Genomic DNA, 22651 nt, shown 5'->3' with positions numbered 1-22651 from the left:
TTTACTTTTATATTTCGTAAGACGCTCCTTTCACGAAGTTAAACGAAATTAAACATTAAAAAAAAACAATAAATCTCACACAGCAATAATAAAACGTAGGTATCTAGAACTAGAAGGGTCTTCAAATTTTTTGGGTCCACTAATGCTCACCCACGAAATTCCTATTAGCTAGGTACTATAATAACTCTGGCAACGACTGTTATGCCTCCAGTGGCCAGACAACACATTATTAAAGCTACGAAAATCAGTATTGGGTTGCAAAAGTCTATAGGTAATCAAGTAAATTTTGCAGTAAATCTGAAGACTATTTCCGAAACGTTCAAGTGTTGTAACGAATCTAAAAATTGATTAATATACATAATGTTGTATTTAAAAGGAAAAAGACACACCCTGTATAAAACAATTATGTATAGTTGAAAAAATGATGCGTGGCTAAAACACCAATGATTTTTTTGTAAACGTCCCCGTTTGCTTACTATCGAATTTATTCTCCAAATCGCTCCCAAATTTTATAAAGGAATTCACATTAAAACATGATGGATGGAAGGACGGACGGAGTCATTCAATTATGAAAAATTTTTATTCAAACGGTGCGTAAAAGCGAATCCAGTGAGAAGAACAATCTCAATTTTTCACGGAGGGGTGGCGCCGGGGAAAAAAGATTTTGTGCAGCGTCGCTGGAAATTCTTCATCGTCTTAAAAAAGTCCCACGTCGATTCAGTAGTCAGAAATTTTTGACTGAATTGGAAAATTGCGCACGAGTTTTTTCCCACACGGAACGGAACTGGCGAATGCCGACACGCGACCATTTTATGACGCGCGTGTAATATTTTGAAAATTTAAACGCATTTCGTGATCCGTGTGCTCCAATTTTTATTTAACGCAACGCCAACCTGTTGAACTTCCACGTGGAACACGCAATTTCCATCGATAAATTCGAACTGTAGGTACCGAAAGATTGATGTTTTGTCATTCCTCACGTCACGTAATTGTTTCGCGGATAAAAAGTTTGTCATCTCGTCAAAGGTTTTCAGCGTAATAAATTAATGTGTGCGTAGAGTATGACAGGTATTATAGTTTCCGGAAACGGCGTGAGTAACAGCGTGACCTTTTATGCTATTAGCAATTTTTTGCATAGATTCTCTTAAAAAAAAGGCATTAGTCAGACAGTGAACTATTACTGTACCTGACGTACTCTGTATCTACAGCTAGTATGTCAGTTACTCCCCCTCCCCGGGTATGCAATTAAGAGGATGATGTAATGCGAGTAATTTTTTAGAGTAATAGTGGAAATCTAAATGCTTTCCATCCGGTCGAAGTCTTCTGAGGATGCTTGGGTTTTGTTTTTTTCGGCCGCGCGCGTGTATTGATGTCACAACGAATGCATTTCGACTCGCGCGGTAGTGTATTGAACCCACGTTAGACATAGCAAGACGAGACCGCTGACGGTTCACGACCTCCGCTTCTCGTATGCTACCTGCCGCCTCTGTCTCTCCAAGTTTTGACCCCTTTTCTGGTAATTTTTTTCAGCTCGGCTGGTTTATGAGAAATTATGCAGGTACGGTTTTTTTTTGCGCACGGACTTGCCGAAGGAATTTTGAGACTTATCCGGTTTCCGGTCGGCTAACAAAAGTTTAGGAATTCGCTCTTCTTCTTCATCTACCTGGGCTTGGCTTTCGGGGGGCAACGCGGCGCGCCGCTCGAAAAATCTAAAACGAGCTGCTGTTAAGTGTAAACAAAACGCGCGACAATTGATATGGGCGCACTCCAATTGCGTAATATGTTATTTGTGCAAGTGCATTGAAACAAAGAGCTGGGGATACGCGGGGCGGTCGAGCCCCTCTATACGTAGGCCTGCGCCCTGAGTACGTTGTATTCGTGCAGTTCCGAATGCTACGCGTGTTTCGAGCGATTTTGGTACGTATGGTCGGCGGTGTTAGAGGTGCGTGCAATTCCTTCACGTCGCAACCTACGTCGTACCCTATCATTTTCCATATAGTATTTAGGGTGCTTTTAGATTTCGTAGCGCTAGTGCAGTTAGTAGGAGTAAAGGTGTGCGACGTGAGAGGTGTGCGGAGTTCGCCTGACACTGAACTGATAAACTGTTTTGTTTATTTACATTTATTTTATTATTATTATTATTACTATTACATAGGATTAATTGGACTATTTAAGTGCGTTCCGTTTCGTTTTACTGTCCGATTCCGTTTTCTAATCGTTGTAGTGTCGTTACGTTTCGATAGGCGATTGTGTTGACAAGGGATGTTTTGTGCCGCTTTTGGATTTGACATTGGTGAGTAGCCCTTCAAAAATTCCCTTCGGACTGAGTTTTCGATTTCTGTCGATTTTTTTGTTTACTTTTCCCTACACTACGGGGACTATCGGGATGGTTTAGCGTACACCTCCGCCATGTTGCAAGCTGTGAATCTCAGAGCACCCCTCTGTGGTGCACTTTAAAGTATAGTGACGTCACGATATTAAATACCTTACGTTGTGACAATAACAATCGGCGGCGTTGTTAACGATTGTGACAAATTGAAGTTAAGTACGCAATGTACAGTTAAAAAATACTACATTACGTTCAAGCTACAGTTAACTCACAAAAGCGTAAACGCATCCTCGATTTTGATGTTCGCCATAATACAAACTTGGAACTGCACGTTTTATCGCCCTATCGAAGTTGTGCCCTAATTGCTTTCGCACTTTTTTCAAAACTGTCGCATGCTAGCGCGATATTAGTAATAGCGCATTTGTTATCATTGTCCATCACGTGCTCATTGAGTAGGTCACGGTACTTAAAAACTGGCCCAATTTTTTATCTATTTTCTTGAAAAATGATAAAAATAGTAGAGGATTTTCGAAAATAGTAGAGTCGCGTGCATACGACGTGCGCGATGATTTTATCGCCATTTCACGCTGTTCCTCTCGGCACGTACGCCAATTTTTGAAATTCGGTACAGTCGAGCTAGGGTAGCACCCTTCAAATAGGGCCACACTTGCAAGTGCGCTTATAGACTCCCAAGTGGGAAGCGTACAAGTTGCTGGACGTTGTTATTATGTTCCAACGGTAAATCACGATGACGTGCCCTAATTATACACCCCGTAGTGCGTGAGAACGACTCGATTCGCATAATCCGCACTTGCTTTCGCTCGTCCAAAAATTGGACAGAATTCAAAAATAGTCCGCCCACCGAATTTGGTACACAAATCGCATTTTCCTACGGAAACGGTTTTCCACTTATCACGGGAAAACCGTACGAAACATTTCTATAATTTGTTACAAATTTCCTACACATTTATTTCCACACTTGAGGAACATTTCCAAAATTGTTTATAAAACGATTTCAATATTCTCGAGGCATTTTTGAAACATTGTCTTGAAGCATTTTGAAAATTATTTAAATATTCCAGAGACATTGTCAAATGTTCTTTCACTCTTCCAACATTTTCTGAAACGTTTCTATAATTTTTTACAAATTTTGCATAATTCGGGAAATATAGTCGTTGACTAAATGACTTCGAAATAAGAGAAATTCTGGGAAAGTATTGTGCATGGGAAATATTGGTTGGACAAGGGAAAACTTTGGAAATACAATTAAAGACATTTTGAGAGAATACGCTTAAATTGACAGAGATATAATCCTATAAGTAAACCAAATTGTTTTTCAGTCATTTAATCCAAACCGTTATTTGAAAAATACTTTCCGGAAAAATGCCTCTGCAATTGAGAAAGTTGACTCTGTGCGTACACAATCCAGTTTTTTAGGTGTTTTCAATTTTTCAGTCTTCAGTCAGAAAGAATTATGCGCAATTTTTTCAAAGCATCTTCCAGCGAAATTTCAGTAAAATTGATTCATAAATAAATTCACTTTTTGGGCCTGGTGCTCTCAAGTAATAAGCATGAATGCCAACAGAGCCAATTTTCTTTTTATTTAACATATCCGTTGCTTCACTCAAATTAGGTCTACTAAAATTTGCTCCCCATAGGAAATCTGTGTTCGGAAAGTATACAAAAAGTGGCCGAAGACTTCCATCTTTTACTGAAACGAGGGGGGCAAAACACTAATTTGGATATTCATCACTATCAAAAATGCTTCAAAACGTGCATGCATTGATTGGTTGTGGTGAAGGGGACATTTCTAACAGTCCTTACATTCAACTGGTATTTTTATTGATTCGACTCTTGAAATCGTGTGGTTTGCCGTAATTCTTGAACGGAAGGTCTGAGAGCTCGTAGATATCTTCCGGATAGTATCGAATTTCTTTTTCCCGTCGTTGGCACGATGGGATGAATAATTAACAGGAATAATGTTTTTACAAAAATTGAGGAAACTTCAAAAGATAACTGCGGTTTGTTTCCAGCTCTTATCGTACAGACTTGAAGTAAACATGATTATTTGTTTACAGTGTGACAATTTCACCGCAACCGTAACATCAGTTTTCCAATTTTTCGTTGAACTGGACACGTCGTCGATTACGTCGTCAAAATAGCCCAGACGTCCAATGACGTTTTGCAATTAACGGCATTCATTCTATGAATCCGTTGAGAATCTTCGTCGAACGCGGTCGATCGGAATAAGGGGGCGTTTACCTCGTCTCTTGTTGCACTTCGATGGTTTACATACAATCTCGGCATAGACGAAAACAAATAAAAACGAGTGGGCACATTCCGTCTGATTTTCGACATCCTCGAATTACCATTCACTTTTGGCGGTGCGATGGAATTAAAAATTAAAACCGCCGCCGTAGGCAACGAATTTGTCGAAGTGGGTGCCGCTTTTCCGAATAATAAAAATTTCCCTGCGCTCCGCTGAATCAGAAATCAGAATGGTGAAGTACGAAGTACCGCTCCATCACGTGCATCTTTCAAGGTCGTACTTAATACTAAATATTTAAATAATGAGGTCTATAAACTCCCTGATGACTAGCGACTTGCTTATTTAATTTCGTATGGCGCACGCATATCTGACATTTCGTTCATTTCACCTGAAGATGTTTTCTTTTCAAAATCGCCCCCCTCACTCAGGAATAAAATTTGTTTGAAACATTTTAAGCTCATTTTTAAAAAATGAAAATTATTAGCGCTTTGTCACTCCCATTAAAAAAATAAAATGATGTGTTTTTGCGAACCCATCAACCATTAAGTGACATTTTCTAAAAATGTTCGTCAATGGTAAATGTTATGCTTTCTCTCATCTGTCCGCCCATCCATACGATAACGAAATGTCACCACTGAAATAGATAGCTATAGATAGTAGGTAGATGCAAGAAATATTTGATACAGGTTGTGTCCAAATTTCATACGTTTTATCGGTATTATCTTGATTGAAGTCATTTAAGTGCACTGCACCATTTTAAAACTACTTTAAAGGATTTTTCAATTTTTTACGTTCGGGATAAATTTTGAAATTTGCGATTCCATATTTATTATTTCTGAAACGGGAAGAGGCTATACTTGTATGTGCACTGGAAGGGCGTGAAACACAAATAACCCCTATTCACTCGGATCACTCGCTCGCAAGTTCACTCGTGTCGCAAACGTAAACCTTCTGAATAATAAGCGTCATAACATGGTCGGATTACGTAACGATATTAAGTCCCCCAGGTACGATAGCGGATAGAGGACATCTTAATTAAGCGTTTTCAACAAAAAAAAATTTGCGGGAGAAGCCTTAAAATTTCCACAATCCGAATACAAAGTTCACATAAAAGGGGGATATACGTTTATTGCGAGTCGAGTGTATGTCAAGATCGTTAATCGGTGGTCTACGGAAGATGCGAAAGATGTCCCTTCCCCTTTCGAGGGATAAGGCGGTCGATGGTAGTCACCGGCTGATACGAAAAAGGCCTTCGAAGTTAATCGGCGGTCGATACGAAAAATCGGTGTGTTATGGAAGATGCGGATGGTGCGCCGGGTTTCCCCTCTCGGTGACCGATATGGAAAAAGTGATCCTTGCCAGTAGCAAAATGTAACCCTCTACGGCTTTCATTTTTCCTAAGGTTTAAACTGTATGCACTTTCAACTGTTTTGGTATGCGGTTTATTTCATAAAGATAGTTTAGACAACATTTGCGTCTGCAGTGAATATTTCTACACATTACCATGATTTAGTAGGTACTTTACCAGCCAAAATGTACAAAATTTAGAGGCTCCATGCGCTCGACACCGATCGTTTATTGTACAGTTATTAATTTGCACCAATAACACCGGTCTACAGCATTTTTGCGCATGGGACATATATACCTTAATTGTATTGCTTGTATAGCCACAAATAAGAATTAGAACAAAACCAGGTGTCAAATTCTTGACAGAATAGCTTCCTAGCTGAAACCAAAAATTGCCAACATATGTACGCACTTACAGACGGGAAAAATTTATTCTTTAAAAGTTGCTTAAAATGGTCTAAAACGTCGACATTTGATGAAGTTTTGAAATGTTCAAAAAACGGCTATCGCAATAGCTACCTAGCACATGCTAGGAAACTAATGTTCCATAAATAAGAAAATTGCATTTCTGCGCATGCGCAACACGATTTTTGCGCATGAATTTTGTTTGCTTTTATTAAAGGGACTTACCATAGAAATTTCGTTTAAATTACTTCAGAAACAAGATCGTTGCGTTTTGCACATATGCAACACAATTTTTTGACTTTGAAAATTTTTTTCTCCGTTTTTTGATAATATAACCCCGCCCAATTTTTTGTAGGTTGTACACAGGAAAATAAGGTCTTCCAAATAATAGAATAAAAATTTTAGGTTGCTATTTGAAAAAAAAAGTTCGATGCCGTTACGGCGCTCCAAAATTTCTTTTCAAAAATCCGGCCCGTTATTTTTCTGTTCGGTATGCCTAAAACATAATATACAAAATTTCAACAAAATCCGTCGAGCCGTTTTCTCAGAAAATTGCCAACAAACGACGTACGTACATACGTACGTACGTACGTACATACAGACGGAAAAAAATTTTATTCTTTAAAAGTTGCTTAAAATGGTCTAAAACGTCGACATTTGATGAAATTTTGAAATGTTCAAAAAACGGCTATCGCAATAGCTACCTAGCACATGCTAGGAAGCTAAAAAGGTTATGTATTTGTTTTTGTGCGAAAAAAATGCAAAAAACCAAAAAATAAAAATACCTATAAAATCTTACTTACATAGGCATGATTTATTATAAGGTAACGTTCCTACATTTATAATTTGTTTGTCTTAGAGTCTAAATGTTTAAAAATGGAACAGTTTTGCTGTTTTTGTCATGTTCAACTGAAGTTTTTCTCATCAACCCCCCAAATATGATCTCCCATCAAGCTTCCAGGTTACTGGCCTTGGTAACGTGCCTAAATTCCATTATGTCTTGATGAAAGGGTTGTCCTGGTTATTCCGAATAAGCTCCCATATTATCCTTAAATTAATCTAAATGAGAATGTAACCTGTGCATCTTTAGAGATGTTCTATACCTGATGATGCAAAAGCAAAACCTGTCAGCTCGTCATAATTTTCAGCTCTATGGTTTCCCAGGAAACACTGAACGGGAAACCATGGAATATTGCCTTAAAACTGTTCCAGGATTTTTTTTCCTCTTTGCTAAGTAACCGCGGGAAAATATCACCCTCCATTTTTCTTTTTATTTGAGGGAAAACAAAGATTCCAGCTTTAATTTTCGCCCCTGAAAGCTTTCAATCAAATCGCTATAACTTTTGTAAAAGCAAATATTTTCTATGTCTAATTGCACTTTTTATTTATTTTTGCTTATAGTCAGAATATATTATGTAAATCCCATGCGCAAAAAAAAATTATTTTTTTGTTGACCGGTGATAATCACGTCACCAACTTAAGAATGACGAAATGAAGTGAACTGTTAATTATTAAGATTGGCAAAATTTCGAGATTCTCGAACATTTTTTTTCTTGAAGACGCTTAATTAAGGTGCCCTGTAGCCATTCTTATTAATTTCACGATCGTACCTGGGGAACTTACTAACGTCACGTACCCCATGGTCGTAATACTATTAAAGATTATCTGACACGTGCGAGAATTTTAAATTAGAATTAACAAAACAGTTGAGCACTAAGTACAGTATCGACAGTATTCACGACTTTTCCTTAACCTGCCGATCACGGCCGAGTATGGTATAATCGTCACTGGATGCGACATCGTTGTCTATTGGCCTCGAACGAAACTTATAACTTTGCCCCATATACGAAAACATAAACATTTCCAATGTTAAAATTGTTTGAAGTAGGTACCACAAAAACTACAGCCCTCCTAATAGACGAATCGTCCTGTATAAAATGTAGAATAATTTACTGATTTTATTAAACCATAACCAAACATCAGAAGTATGTGGGAACAAAAATAAAATAAAATAGAAACTCCCGGTTATTTTAAATAATCTGATACCCCACCTAGAAAAATACCTGCAACCCTTGCTACCTCATCCTGGTCACGGGCCTGTAAGAACCCTATTGAATTTGTGGTAGTAAACGGAAAGGTGAGCAAAGTTACATATCGGACTTTCATTGCCGTTTTCAGGTATCTGTGGGGTCCTGGGACACTCCATTGTATTGGTTATACTGTACTTAGCGCTCAACTGTTTTGTAACCCCCGGTACAAAAGTAAATAATCCTGCAGATCAGAGCTATTCCGAGGCCTTGGATTACATTGAAACAAAGTAAAATTAGGAGAGTTAATTATGTTTCCTTTTGTAATTAGAATGTGTAAGTAACTCCTCCCAAAACAGGGACTTTGTAATGCAAAGTGAGAATCCCGTTTAATAGAAGTGTCTCATTAAAAAAAGGGCGGATGAAAATCTGTTGTTAACTTCAACGACAGAATTAGGATTACAATTCAGTAATAGTGGTGCCCAAGGTGTTCGTCGCAATTTTGAAATTGATTCAGTGATATCAAATGAATCCAACATTTTTTGATTTTGGCTTGGTGACATCTTAGTCTCTCAAAACATCAGTTTGTCCATCTCTCTGGTCCATCGCCCATTTCTAGGTATCAAACGGTTCTGTCTTGGATAACTTGGCAATTAAATTCGCGTATGGACGCCTAATTTGCGTTCAGTCGAGACTAGAAATTTGATAAATTGGCGCCGCCGGCGAATATTTTCGCGACTTGCACCAACTGAATGTCAAGTTACGCAAACTCGTTACAATTGCAATCAAGTTCGCATACGAATTTTTGTAACCTTGCCTTTGACTTTGCATTTTAACTTTGAATCGTACGACCTTGCCGATTTTTTTTCCCCAAATTATTAAAGCGCCATTTCCTACTCACGGTTTTACGAGGAAATGTTTATCTTACGAATTTTACACACTACTCCCAGAGGTCTTTGATCTCCACGTTAAAATGATTCATTCACAACGAAATTCGATTCTAAATCAGCCGTGGTATGCAATACCGTTTTTGTACGTAATGGATATCTTGTTTTGTTTTGCGAAAAAACTCTCGCCTCTACGGCACTGAGAGTTTTCCAAAAATTAAATGAATTAAATGACTACTTTGTTGGTAATTTTGTTCTTTGTTAACCTCGCTTATCTAAAGCTCAAAGAAATTGGGTTGATAGCATGTGAACAAGATGTCTTTTGTCTAGTTCGTTCACTTATAGCGCTTACATAATGAGAGCGGACGGAGCCGAAAGTGGGACACGCTTAATCATATCACCTTCTAAAACCAGATAATAAAAACGAAGTTTTTTGACACCTACATCCACGTTATCCCGTATGCCGATTATAAATAGTACGAGAAAAGTAGGACACGACGAGAATTCCGCGCGCGCATGCGAGTGTGTCATATTTTTCTATTAATAGCGGAAAAATTGCGGCCTTGTTCCATTACGTAATAATAAACTTTATTGTGACACTTCTCTCTCCGTTTGATTCTGCCTGCACCTTTTCGAGAAGCGAAAATTTGAACTTTGTCCGCACGCAGAAGGACGTTGAATTCTTTTCGCGTCCGCGTGTTTACCTGAGCACCTGCTAAGGCAGGTGTTCCTTCCTTGTCATCTGTTCAACCAACTCTCTTCTCCATCTGCTTCCTTTATTACCTTCTGGGGTCGTCAACTGCGGCCCGTGAACACATAAGAAAAATAGGGCGGAGCTGAGAGCATTTATCTGATTGTCCATCACCTACTTGCTTGAGCTTAAGGTGCGCAGCTGGTGATGACGAGAAGAGCGATGATACCTAGCAAAAGCAGAAGAATTGTTAGGAAAAAAATGCAGGTGTAATTTAAATATGTAATAGGGACATGAATAGCATTTGGCGATGAAAATTCCTCCCACTGTTTGGACACTTTTTCATCATTTTTGTTTCGCATTGCAAATTTTTTGGTATTTGTGAAGTTCACAGAAATTGTCAGTTGGTCCTGTAACCAGGATGAAGTAGCAGGGGTGGTAGTATCTATTTTTCTATTGGGAGGGCTCTAATCATTTTGTGGTAGGTACTTCCAATATTTTTGTGTCCTTGTTTGATTTTGTTTACCCCCACAAATCACCCTTTAAAATTAAATGCACATAAAAGCCTCTCCCACTCACTTCGTCTTTTGTGAGTGCAATAATTTTTTTTAGTACATCACATTTCCTTGTTTGATTTTGTTTAGGGGGTCCATAAACCACCAGATAATCCGTTAATTGTGAGGAATGTTTTGTGGTAAGTACTTCAAACATTTTTGTGTGTTTTTTTTATTGTTTACAAAATTACAAGATCTTTAAGCAAAAATATTCGTCCACAAATAAGAAAGGCGCAGGGGTTACGCATGGGCACATTTTTTAATTCGCCTACATAGTCGATTGAGGTTTAAGGAATAATTACTAACATAAAAAACCGGACATTCATATTATGTTCTTTGTAACAAAAGAACCACCTTTTTTGGAGGTTTGGGCTGCAATTTTTTGACCCGTTGGTCTGCGTAACTGAAAAACAATAAGAGGCCTTTCTTATATCCTTCAGGACATGCGTATCAATTTTCAAAACGATCCGACGTTTCCAAACACAGTTATCTGAGTTATCGTGCACACGGACAGACAGACAACAGACACACAAACAACAGACAGACAGACAATACAAAATTATAAACGATCTCGAGGATTGTTAATAAACGGCACCAGTTTAAAGTATGGAACATGAAAAAAAATAGATTTTTTTACTATAACTTGTTTAATAATAAAATCAGATAAAAATTTCTTAAGATACAGATCTAGTAGCGACCGGAGGACGGACAAAGTGGTCACAATAGCTCATTTTTTCTGGAAATGCGCTCAAAAGGGAAATGTAGTAATAGTAAACTGGATACATAGTCTTCAACCAGTTTCTAAAGAGAGGAGAGAATACCATGATTTAATAAACGATTTAATAAATTACATCAATTAAATTGGGGTTTAGTTTAGGATTTTGGGTCTCTGAATGATCGCTAAAACCGAGCAAGCTTTGAATCAAGGACCAAAATACAAGCGTCTAGTGTGCACATTAAATGGTAAAAAGTTTAAAATGATGAACGGTGAAAAATGCGCTAAAAATCGATTATTATTAGAAATTATGTTTTATGAGAGAAAAGTAGGATTCCGATTTGTCCATATTTTAATAGTGCAAAGAAGAAGTTGTTCAATTCACGGTTAGGGGTGTATCGAGGAGGTAATACATGAGCAAAATGTTGTACGAAAGACTACCAGTTGCCAAAGACTACCACAGACTACCATAGGACCTCCAGTGACTACAAGAGACTACCCCATGAATACCAGAGACTACCAATGAATATCAGAGACTACCATATGAATACCAGTGACTACCACATGAATACCAGTGACTACTCCAGACTACCACACAGATGGCAGCGAGATAAGGAGTTGTATCTGGCCGATGTTGGGCAAGATCCTTTAATTCTAGATCTAGATCCAGATCAAAGATCCGCACCTAGATCAAGATCGTCCTAAAATGATCTAGATCTTTATAGATCCTCCATAGGTAAATCTGATTTACACGGGTGGATTTGATTCATTATTCGGAAAACGCTTAGGTACTTATCTGATTCTGTGTAACCCCTTCAGGTTTTACTTTTATCTATGCAAAATTCGCAAAACAGCAAGAAAAATGATGCGAAAAAGTCCTTCTTTGAAAATTATAATAATCGCCTAACATCTGAATTACTACTTAAGGCAAAGTGGTGTGCTTACCTACATAACAATAACGTGTTTTTCGGAAAATTCGGGTAGACCTGGCGGCGGCATGCCCATGAATCAGTTGTACAGGGTGAGTCGAGGGGTGAGTCAACGATTGCGCGGAGTAACTTAATGCCTTGAAGACAAGACTTTTCGATAGAGCGCTTTTGTATTATGATGTGGTTGAATATTCTCCACTTCGAATTATATAAGATGCGCCCACAAAGTAGGGCGCCCAAATGGTACATTTTTTTAAATAGAACCCTGTATTTGAATGCATTTTTGAATTCTACGTGTAATTGTACGTCTTTTTTATTATATGGTTAATATCCGAAAAACTAATAGTTTTAAAGATAATTAGATTTGTAAGAAAAATTGGGCATTTACAAGCGTCAGTATATTGTCAAAATTATTACTTAAATTTTGATTCCAGGTTTTATATCTTTTATCCTGGGTTAAGTAAAAGTCAAATAAATACATCTACTATAAAACATTAAAAAAATAGCTTACAGGGTGTTTTTTTTCTAGATCCAAAGTTACAAAACTTCATATTCAAAAATCTCACTTTTTTTAAATGGAACACCCTGTATATTTTTCTGTCATCATTTCGCTCCTCCAAAAACCTTAAACTCTTGATAATAATGTCCTATACCTATCTCTGATAGTTTTCGAAATATCTTGGTTTTGCTGGGTTTTATATTCTAATCTTAAATAAGTTATATGTAATTTACATAATAGTGAGGTGACCATGCAAAAAAAACGCAATTTTTATCTGCCTCTTTCAAAGCTAAAATCATATTTTTTATTATTATTAATGCATTTTTCTAATAATTCGTTTAAGTCTATATAAACTAGAGAATAAATTTGATAGTAAAAACATAAACAAATATCTTGGTTTTTCTACTTTTTATATTTTAATCTGAAATAAGTTCTAATTTACATAATAACGAGGTGAATATGACAAAAAATTACTAATATCACTGACTGGATGACATTAGGAGTTAAGTTAAATTTGCTTTATAGTCAAATGTTTTTACTTATTCTCCAGTTTTTGGACTTAAAATAAATTATTTGAAAAATAAATTAATCGATATGATTTTCGTTTTGGACGAGATAGATAAAAATTGCCTTTTTTTGCATGTCCACCTCACTATTATGTAAATTACATATAACGTATTTAAGATTAGAATATAAAACCCAGGAAAACCAAGATATTTCGAAAACTATCAGATAGGTATTGCACATTATTATCAAAAATTGAAGGTTTTTGGAGGATCTAAATGATGACAGAAAAATATACAGGGCGTTCCTGTTAAAAAAGTGAGATTTTTTAATATGAAGTTTTGCAACTTTGGACCTACCAAAAAAAACACCCTGTAAGCTATATTTTTTGTTTCATAGATGTATTTATTTGACTTTTACTTAACCCGGAATAAAAGCTATAAAACCTGGAATCAAAATTTAAGTAATAATTTTGACAATATACTGCTTGCAATCGCTGACCCACCCTGTACTGTAAACAATTACCGATACTACCCCCTAAGCTAAACTACCCGTTGTGCTAATGACTATTCCCACTAAATCCCAAAAACTTGAATGGAACACAGTATTTTATTCTTTAAATATAGAAACGATTTACTCCTCCAATGTTAAAAACATTTATAACATAAATAATTAAAATTGATCTTTGGATCTACTAGTGGAAGATCTATTATAATATAATCTAGATCTAGATACAAGATCATCTTCTAAAAAGGGTCTAGATCCAGATCTAAGATATATGTGATTATCATGGAAACCCTGGCCTCGACCTAGGCATGTTTTTAAACACACAACACAAATACATTATTACTGATTGAATCGCTATCATCTTTAAAACTGAATCGTCACCTTCAATAACCAGCACTGCAACAATCAATCGAATTAATTTAAAAAGTATGCGATTCGATAGGCAAAATCACAAAAACCATAGTTTATGCCGGAAATACCTACATACAAGCAAAATGGAAAATAATAAAAAAGTTAGTAAATGCTCATAGGAATACCAAAGACTACCACCAGAAAACCATCGATTACCACTGACTACCATAGGAATACCAGAGATTACCATTGACTACCACGGGAATACCAGAGAATACCAGTGACTACCATAGACTACCACAGAAATACCAGAGACTACCACGGGGATACCAGTGACTACCAGTCATGCGTACGAAAGATTACCACACTGACTAACCCCTCGGGGTGTATTGAACATTAAGGAATTTGAATAAATTGTTTCTCAATTTCAGCAATCTGTTTTTATTATAAACCACGCGTAATGAAAAAACTACACCGTCAGGTCAAAGTTGCACCATTGGAGGGTTGGGGTGGATTACGTTTTATAATATGAAGGGTGTAGCAGTGTAGGGTAAATGAAAGGATTGCATTCGGTTTTTGTCTTGCAGTATTAAAAATCGATTTCCATTACTTACAATTAAATTAAAATCAATCCAATAGCGGAGTAGCATTCTAGTTCCATCCCGTCCGTCCACCCGTCCCTCCATCTACGTACCGGGCTTTTTTTTTACTGAAGGACGTACTATTGCTCTGAAAATTCTTCATTGTAATGGAAAGACCTGCCGGGATTCCACCCTTTCCGTCTGCTTGAGGGTTATTTGCCATGAAAAAGCGAATTATCGCGCTGTTAAAAATTGGTTTTGCGCTGAAGTATCCAAATAGAAAGTCACGTGTGAAAAATATTCGTCGGCAACTCGCACGGGTGCAACGACTAATTTTTTATTCTTGGAGTATAGCCATCTCCTACAAATTTTGATATCTCATTATCAATTATTCGAATTAATCTCGTACATAAGAAAAATTCCGTCTTGAGTACATTTACCACGGTATTTAAAGGCCGTGACGCACAAACGCATAATTAGCCTAATTCGACAAACTTAATAAAATAATTCGAACAAATTCCAGAAGCTCGAAACATTAAAAAACGCATGAAAAATTAACAATGCAAAAGCTTCTCCTAATTCACACGTTAATAAGGATATTGCATTGGGATAAAAAATGACCCCCCCTCCGCTTTTTGACAAAAATACACGTTTTGAGGCACCATTCGAATCGAACAAGACTCGATGATGTCTGTCCATACTCTCATTTCCGGCTAAACGGCTGATCCGATTGGAACCAAATTTGGCACACATATTGGCATATGCCATTAAAGGAAGCAAGTGTGCCAAACTCTCATTTCCGACTAAACGGCTGAACTGGTTTGAACCAATTTGTTACACAATTATTATTATGCATAAAAGGACGAGCTGCAAAGGCAGAATGTGCCACAGCAAATTTTGTGGCGAAGAAGTGGGTTGCGGAGACTCCTGAATCATCTTTAAAAGGTCCAAAAATTTTCATTTGAAGATTCTAATTAGGAGGACTTTTTGTTTGTGGTTGTAGCAGCGGTGAATTGGCAGAAAATTGTCGATTTATAGATATGAATTAGGAAAATATCGTGTTGTACTTTTTTTCGTATCTGACGCAGGTGGGTGGCGAAGAGGTGGGATGTTTAAGGTTTTACAGCTAGAAATTTTTCGGGGACGTTTCAGCCGGGACACAGTTTGTGGTCGATAAATGGGACGCGGCGAGTGAGAAAAACCATGGGGATGTTGTTACGTTGCGGGAATAGCTTTAAAACATACAACCTGGAAAGGGCCTTGGTGGGCGTACTTGACACGTGAAATGTCAACATTCTATATGGGGGTTCGATTCCTCTGACCGCCTAAACCTCCGCGTCATTTTTTCCGAATACCATGCCAATCGTCCTATGAGAAATAACTATCAGAGAAGGATGTCTGCCTTCAATGCCCACGATAGCCCGTTTCCGTTACGTATATTATCACGAATGAAATGCGATATATCGATATTAATAATTGTTTATCTTAAATTAATAACTTTGAAATACTAGCGAGGTCTGTTTACACGGCTGTCTCATTACGTAAATATTTAAATCAATGACACCTTGATTGCAACTAATAGTTACAAACGATCGATTGATAACGTCTTGAGGCGAAGAGGGGAAGCGCTTTTTTTAAACAAAAACGCTCCTGTAACTGTCGCAATACCTCAAAGTAAGCGGTTTTTGATGAGTTGTTCTTTGTTGCAGGTCAGTTAAAGCGTTCCAACAGCTTTTGTACGTTTCACCCGGATTCCAAAAGGCCAATGAAGTCCATTTACGTTTGGGATTGATGTTCAAAGTTACCCAGGAGTATGAGTCGTCTTTAAAACACTTCCAGCTCGCTCTAACCGACAGTAGTCCCTGCACAGCATCACAGAGTAACAGTAGGTTTTTTGGTACATTAATCGCATTTCTTTTTCTTAATTTGCTTGTTTCAGTTAAGTTTCATATTGCGCACGTCTTAGAAGTACAAGGTAAAATAAAGGGCGCGAAAGAAAAATACGAATTATTATTGAGGGATAAAGGTATCGGTACCTCATTGCGGTCCGACATCTTTCGCCAATTAGGTAAGTCCCATTTGCCTGCTTTAATAGTTTTCGTTTAACTGAAAGGTTTGTGTAAGTGATAAAGACAGTATCTCTTCTTAATCCATAAAAGAGTGTCGGAAATTGGTTGATTAATAAAGTTGTCTGGAGTCGTTTTACTATCTGCTTCGTAAGGTAGTTCCAATTGTTTTAAATTAAGAAAAATGCCTAAATTGTCTTTTGTCACAAGGAGACCAAATACAAAAATTTTAATTTCCCTTAAAAAAAGCAAGAGCCAAGTTGCAAAATTTAATTTGTTTGCAAAGATCAGAAATTGACTCATTTTGATGTTTTTTGAAAATTTTCATCTGCTTAGCGTTTTCCTCGCCACCTTCCACAGAAACCCCAGTGCGACTGATACTGTGCACCTTCGCTTCCACATCTCTATTCAATCCTCTTAACATATTCTACATAGTTCTCTGCCTCTCTTAGTTTCACCAAAACAGTTTCGCTATAACGCTTTAGAAGAAGCCTTTCCAGGTTTTTCAGAGACTTTTTAGCGCTTTCCAGAACATTTCAAAAGTTTTTTAGAGACACGTTAGTGTTAAGTGCATTTTTTAGATAAGCGTAGAAGACGCTGAAAATGAGCCAAAAAGAGTTTGGGAAGGGTCTAGAACATTTGGGAAGGAACATAAGCCTTGAAGTTCTTAGAACTATTTTGAAAGAGAAGATGAAGACATTCTCGCATAGCACTTGAAGACTTAGGAAAAGGAAATACTGTGGTAAGCTTGAGAAGGACTCCTGAAATGAGCCTTCAATTGCTTTATAAAGAGTTTCAAAGGATTTCCTTTAGTCTTTTAACGTTTTCCAGAACTCAAATGGTCTTTAGGAACACTATGGCTCTAGAAACATCCCAGAAAGCTCTGAACAAGTTCTGTAAAAGATTCTCAAGAGGATGTAGAAAGCTCCGGGCACCTATAGTACTCCGAAAAGCGCCCACACAGTTCAGACACCTTGTTTTTTGAACAAAGGTTCAAATGTGCTCTAGAGCCGTTTAAAGTTTGTCGACCGTTTATTGCAATGGGCCATTCTGGAAAACGCTTGGTAAGCTCTGAAAATAGGTCTACACGCGCCTGGAATGACGCTATAAAGCTCTATAAAACTTTCGATTGGCCTCAAAAGTTTTGGTGTGCGTACCTGTGGCTTTTAAGAGGTATGGGGGCATACTGTTCAATTTTCTGATTGGGTTTGGATTTTTAAAATTGGTTGGACATATAACGCTTTACAAATTTTGAAGTACAAAAAGTAGGTCTAAATCTGAAAGGATTACACCCGGAACGATGAATCATTTCTAGATCCGTCCTGCTTTACTTCGCGGTTTTTAGGAGTGATACCAATACTATAAGATTCAACTGTACTAGCGGCTTTATTTTATCAACCTCTTTCTTGCCTAGGAAAACTAAACCCATGGGATTTGAGCCCGATCGCCAACTTTATACAACACATCGACCTTTTAGGGAAAGGGAAATTTGATTTAACCTTTTCGCTGTGGAGTTTTTACTTTGGTTGAAGGATTCCTGTGCTGTATTATTTTACACCAAAACACGTGCTACTGAATTTGTGCTCACAACTGATCAAATTGTATCGTGATTATATTCAAAAGAAAGCTAAATGATTACTTTCTCAGTAGCGTAGGCGGTACAACTGAATATCGAGGTAAACGTTGCACTTTGTGACAAAAGCATGAAACTCTGTACACGTGTTCATTAGGTCCAAATAAAACTTTTGGCCCGCATCACCCACCGAAATTTTCGTGTGGGTTCAAAATTTGAACACTTTTGTTCAAGGTTTTAAACCTGTAAAAATTGACGAATTTCGGTGTTCTAGGGGTCGTTTTTGAATGATTTAGGATCTCGCGTGCCAATGCCGGCACTAAAAAAGTTGTATATCTGACCCTTAGGCCCCAAATTTGGATTATTTTCAAAATAATGGTTAAATTTTGAATTTGATAGTTTTAACCCTGCGTGATGTTTCAGATGTGGATTCCAGCTAATTTGGACGTGCACTACACGCTAGAAATGTTATATTGAAGTTAAAACAGTTTCTGGTGTGTAAATAGGCCGTTAATCGTTCATAAATTTCTTCAAAATTTGGAAATTCCGTACTTGCAAGGATTTTGCCGTTCTTGGTGTCGTTTCCATATAATTTGTAGCTGCTGATGCTGATGTTGTATTCAAAAAACAGATGCTACTCATAGTTAGGCCCTTTTCATATTATTTTACCTATTAAGAGGGAATGTTCGGCGCAGTCATACCCTTGTTGCCCCGGATTGCAACAACTATTGAATGACAAAGAAAGACGAAAGAGACGAGTATTTCATTAAGATTCGGAAGTGGGCATGTTCTTTGACGGGGTATGCCGCCTATGCTTCCATTATTGCCCTCCCGTCATCGCTTGTTGGGAAATCTGAACTTCCAGTCAGTCTTGAGCTCACTCCACGACAAGTAACACCTCTCAGCGAGCTATTTTTTTTTATAGTTCCGTCCGACTCGTGCCCCTGGAAATGTGGATATCGCAACGATACCGTGAAACGCGTGCCCTGAAGTCGCCGAGGCAGCCCCCAAAGTATCTCAGACGGCGGACGGTACGATTAGGCCGCGAGTCACAGGCGTTTTAGGCCCTGCGCGTGTCGCTGTAGGAACTCTGCGCGCATATTGAGAGACCGTTACCACCATGACCTGACCAGCCAGAAGCTGCGGTTCTGGCGGCGCTAGTCTCACTGGTCAGCGGTGCGCTGACGGTGAACTGGCAAGTGTGTTGGTTATGGCAGAGCAATTCAACAAAAAACTTGTGTGTTCTGCCAGTAATCCAGTGCTTGCGAAGAATAACACGAGGTATATATCTCTTGGTACGAACTTGGAGCAGTTACTACCCTATGCATACATGCTAGAGGCCGGTTATCTGGTGCATCAACTCAACGAAGGGAAGGGGATTAAAGCTGCTTTTATTCAGAACAAAGCAAAGTGGCACAAAGTCTGTGCATCGAAGTTCCATGGGGCTAAATTTGATAAACTTTTACTAAAAGTTCAGTCTTCTACCAGTGTATTGATGTGCTGAAGAGGCTCTCGAAGGCTGGCGACCAGAACCAGCTTCTGATTGGTCATGGTGGTAACGGTCTATCAATATGCGCGTAGAGTTCAGGGCACCCCCAGGCACTGCGTCGCGATCCATCGCGTTTCACGGTATCGTTGCGATATCCTGACTTTAAGACAAGGGCGTAGCCAGAGGGGAGGGCTGATGCCCTCCACTAGAGATTTAAAAAAGTAGCAAAATGCAAAGCAACCAGTCCAAAAACCAAAGTGTCCTGGTTTTCTTGGGCGATAATTCCTTATTACAATTATTGTGGTTGTAGAGGTAAGACAGTTACAAGAGTAAAACTTTATGTGCTCTGCACTATACCTACAATTAATAATTTTTTTATCCTTCATATGTCAACTTGCCCCTCCTCTCTGGGCCATAGCTGGCGACACTCTTGCTTCAAGGGATACGAGTCGGACGGAACTAGCTCGCTGCGAGATGTTACTTGTCGTGGAGTGAGCTCAAGACTGATTGGAAGTAGACATTTCCCAACAAGCGATGACGGGAGGGCAATAAGTATAAGCGGCATACCCCGTCAGAGAACATGCCCACTTCCGAATCTTAATGAAATGCCAGTATCTTTCGTCTTTCTTTGTCATTCAATAGTTGTTGCAATCCGGGCCAACAAGCGTATGACTGCGCCGAACATTCCCTCTTAATAGGTAAAATAGTTTGAAACGGGCCTAACTATGAGTCGCATCTTTTTTTGAATACAAAATCAGCATCAGCAACCACAAATTATATGGAAACGACACCAAAAACGGTAAAATCCTTCAAGTATGGAATTTCCAAATTTTGAAGAAATTTATGAACGATTAACGGCCTATTTACACACCAGAAACTGTTTTAACTTCAATATAACATTTCTAGCGTGTAGTGCACGTCCAAACTAACTGGAATCGACATCCGAAACATCATGCAGGGTTAAAACTATCAAATTCAAAATTTAACCATTATTTTGAAAATAATCCAAATTTGGGGCCTAAGGGTCAGATATGCAACTTTTTTAATGCCGCCATTGGCACCAGCGACCATAAATCATTCAAAAACGACCCCTAGAATGCCGAAATTCGTCATTTTTTACAGGTTTAAAACTTTGAACACCCTTTTGAACAAAAGTGTTCAAATTTTGAACCCACACGAAAATTTCGGTGGGTGCTGCGGGTCAAAAGTTTTATTTGGACCTAATGAACACGTGTACCGAGTTTCATGCTTTTGTCACAAAATACAGCGAAAAAATTTGTACCGCCTACGCTACAGCAGATGCGCACAGTGTGAATTTGTGAATCTTGCTACTCTGTACAAGATATGGATAGGGACCTCCAAAACCATAGACGACGATGGGTTAAATCAGAGAAAAGATACGCAATTAAAGAGTTATTATCATGCTTTAAAGAAAACCAGAAAATTTCGGTTACAACAATAATAATAATAATAATAATAATTGTCTGTAATGCTCTTAACCGATACATCAAATAACTATAAGTTTAATATAGCTGGGCGAGGTTCAGTCGACGATAGATATCGCGCCCTGCTCTTCCACCTAACCCTGAATATCAATACTTTCTGTAACGATATGCGTGATGCTATTCTTATTAAATTTGCTTGATTATAATTACCCTAAAGGTTATGAATATGTCTTAAAAACAAAAACGGCAAATTTGTGTTATTTTGGTTCCCTTTACACTTTACAGCATGATAGTAAATGATTATTTGCGCAACTTTTCCCTAGTTTGACCATCGTTGTATGTTCTATGGTTTCGGAGATCTCTATGACACAGTGTATACGGGTAACGCACACAGGTTGCACCTTTCAATCACGCAAATATACGGGTGCAGCAGCGAAAAGGTTAAAAAATACTAACCTTTCCTTTTAGCAGAGGATTTAGTCCATCTGCAGCTGTTTAACCACTTTTGACTTAGCGACGGATTGCTGTGTGGTCCATTGGAACGTCAAGGGAAATCTTGCTACCACTATTAGGCTTAATCATCGTTTTGTTCAACATACAATTTTCATTTAGTTTTAAAGAAAGAAAACTTGTCGTTTATACGTGATGTTATTAACCACTTTTACTAACAAATTTAATTAGTTGGTATGTTGCATTTGAGAGCGCTGTTTGATTTTGTGAACGTTTTTCTATGGTAGTCTTGTAATGAATTTTTCCCTTTTTAGGATGGCTTTATCACTGTCATGATATTCTCGGTGACAAAAATCATCGCATACCATTAGCTATCCACTGCCTTCAAAGAGCAATAGAAGCTGAACCACACTCAGGGCAAACGCTTTATTTACTAGGTCGTTGTTATGCTAGTATTGGTAAAGTTCACGATGCCTTTATTGCCTACAGAAATTCTGTAGAAAAATCTGAAGGCAACGCAGATACATGGTGCTCCATTGGGTAAGAAGCTAACAGTAATGCTTCCGTCCAAGAAACTAACATTTAAATCTTCATTGGGACAAGATTAGACGTTTGTTTCTTGAATGTGACCGCTTTTGACTTATTTACTATCTTCTATTATTGTAGAGTACTCTACCAGCAGCAGAGTCAGCCTATGGATGCTTTACAAGCGTACATATGTGCTGTGCAATTGGATAAGTGTCACTCCGCTGCCTGGGCTAATTTAGGGATTTTATATGAAAGTTGTGGACAAGCCCGCGACGCCTACGCTTGCTACCTAAACTCTAATAACGGTCTGTCGAATCAGAATTTATTAGAAATTTCTCTAGAATCGTACATACCTTCAAAAACTGCCCGTCAACCTCTTCCTTCTATGGGAATGAACCCTCGTCTCACCCAAAGAATTACCTTCCTTCAAACACATCTAGCAAATGCCCCAATGCCGAGCGCCACTAGTCAGTAAGTATCCAACGTGACAATTAAATATTTATAA

At 38.1% G+C, this 22651-nt stretch overlaps 1 protein-coding gene across 5 annotated transcripts in view; it reads left to right on the top strand.

Annotated features, from left to right (window-relative positions):
• The window catches only part of LOC116165255 (lysine-specific demethylase 6A), an 84589-nt gene that overhangs the window by 53690 nt on the left and 8248 nt on the right, over window positions 1-22651 (top strand). For 4 of the 5 annotated variants that reach the window (XM_031479532.1, XM_031479531.1, XM_031479530.1 and 1 more), the window contains 4 exons: window positions 16305-16480; window positions 16535-16663; window positions 21933-22158; window positions 22285-22617. In XM_031479532.1, coding sequence (XP_031335392.1) covers window positions 16305-16480; window positions 16535-16663; window positions 21933-22158; window positions 22285-22617 — 864 coding nt within the window. Of the gene's footprint in view, window positions 1-1939; window positions 2294-16304; window positions 16481-16534; window positions 16664-21932; window positions 22159-22284; window positions 22618-22651 lie in introns of those variants that run through there. The other variant, XM_031479533.1, reaches the window with a different exon arrangement.

Source organism: Photinus pyralis, unplaced genomic scaffold (genome assembly GCF_008802855.1).
Source record: "Photinus pyralis isolate 1611_PpyrPB1 unplaced genomic scaffold, Ppyr1.3 Ppyr1.4_LG3a, whole genome shotgun sequence".
Classification (NCBI taxonomy): domain Eukaryota; kingdom Metazoa; phylum Arthropoda; class Insecta; order Coleoptera; family Lampyridae; genus Photinus; species Photinus pyralis.
Note: the sequence above shows the minus strand (reverse complement) of the source record. Positions and strands in the feature narration are given on the sequence as shown.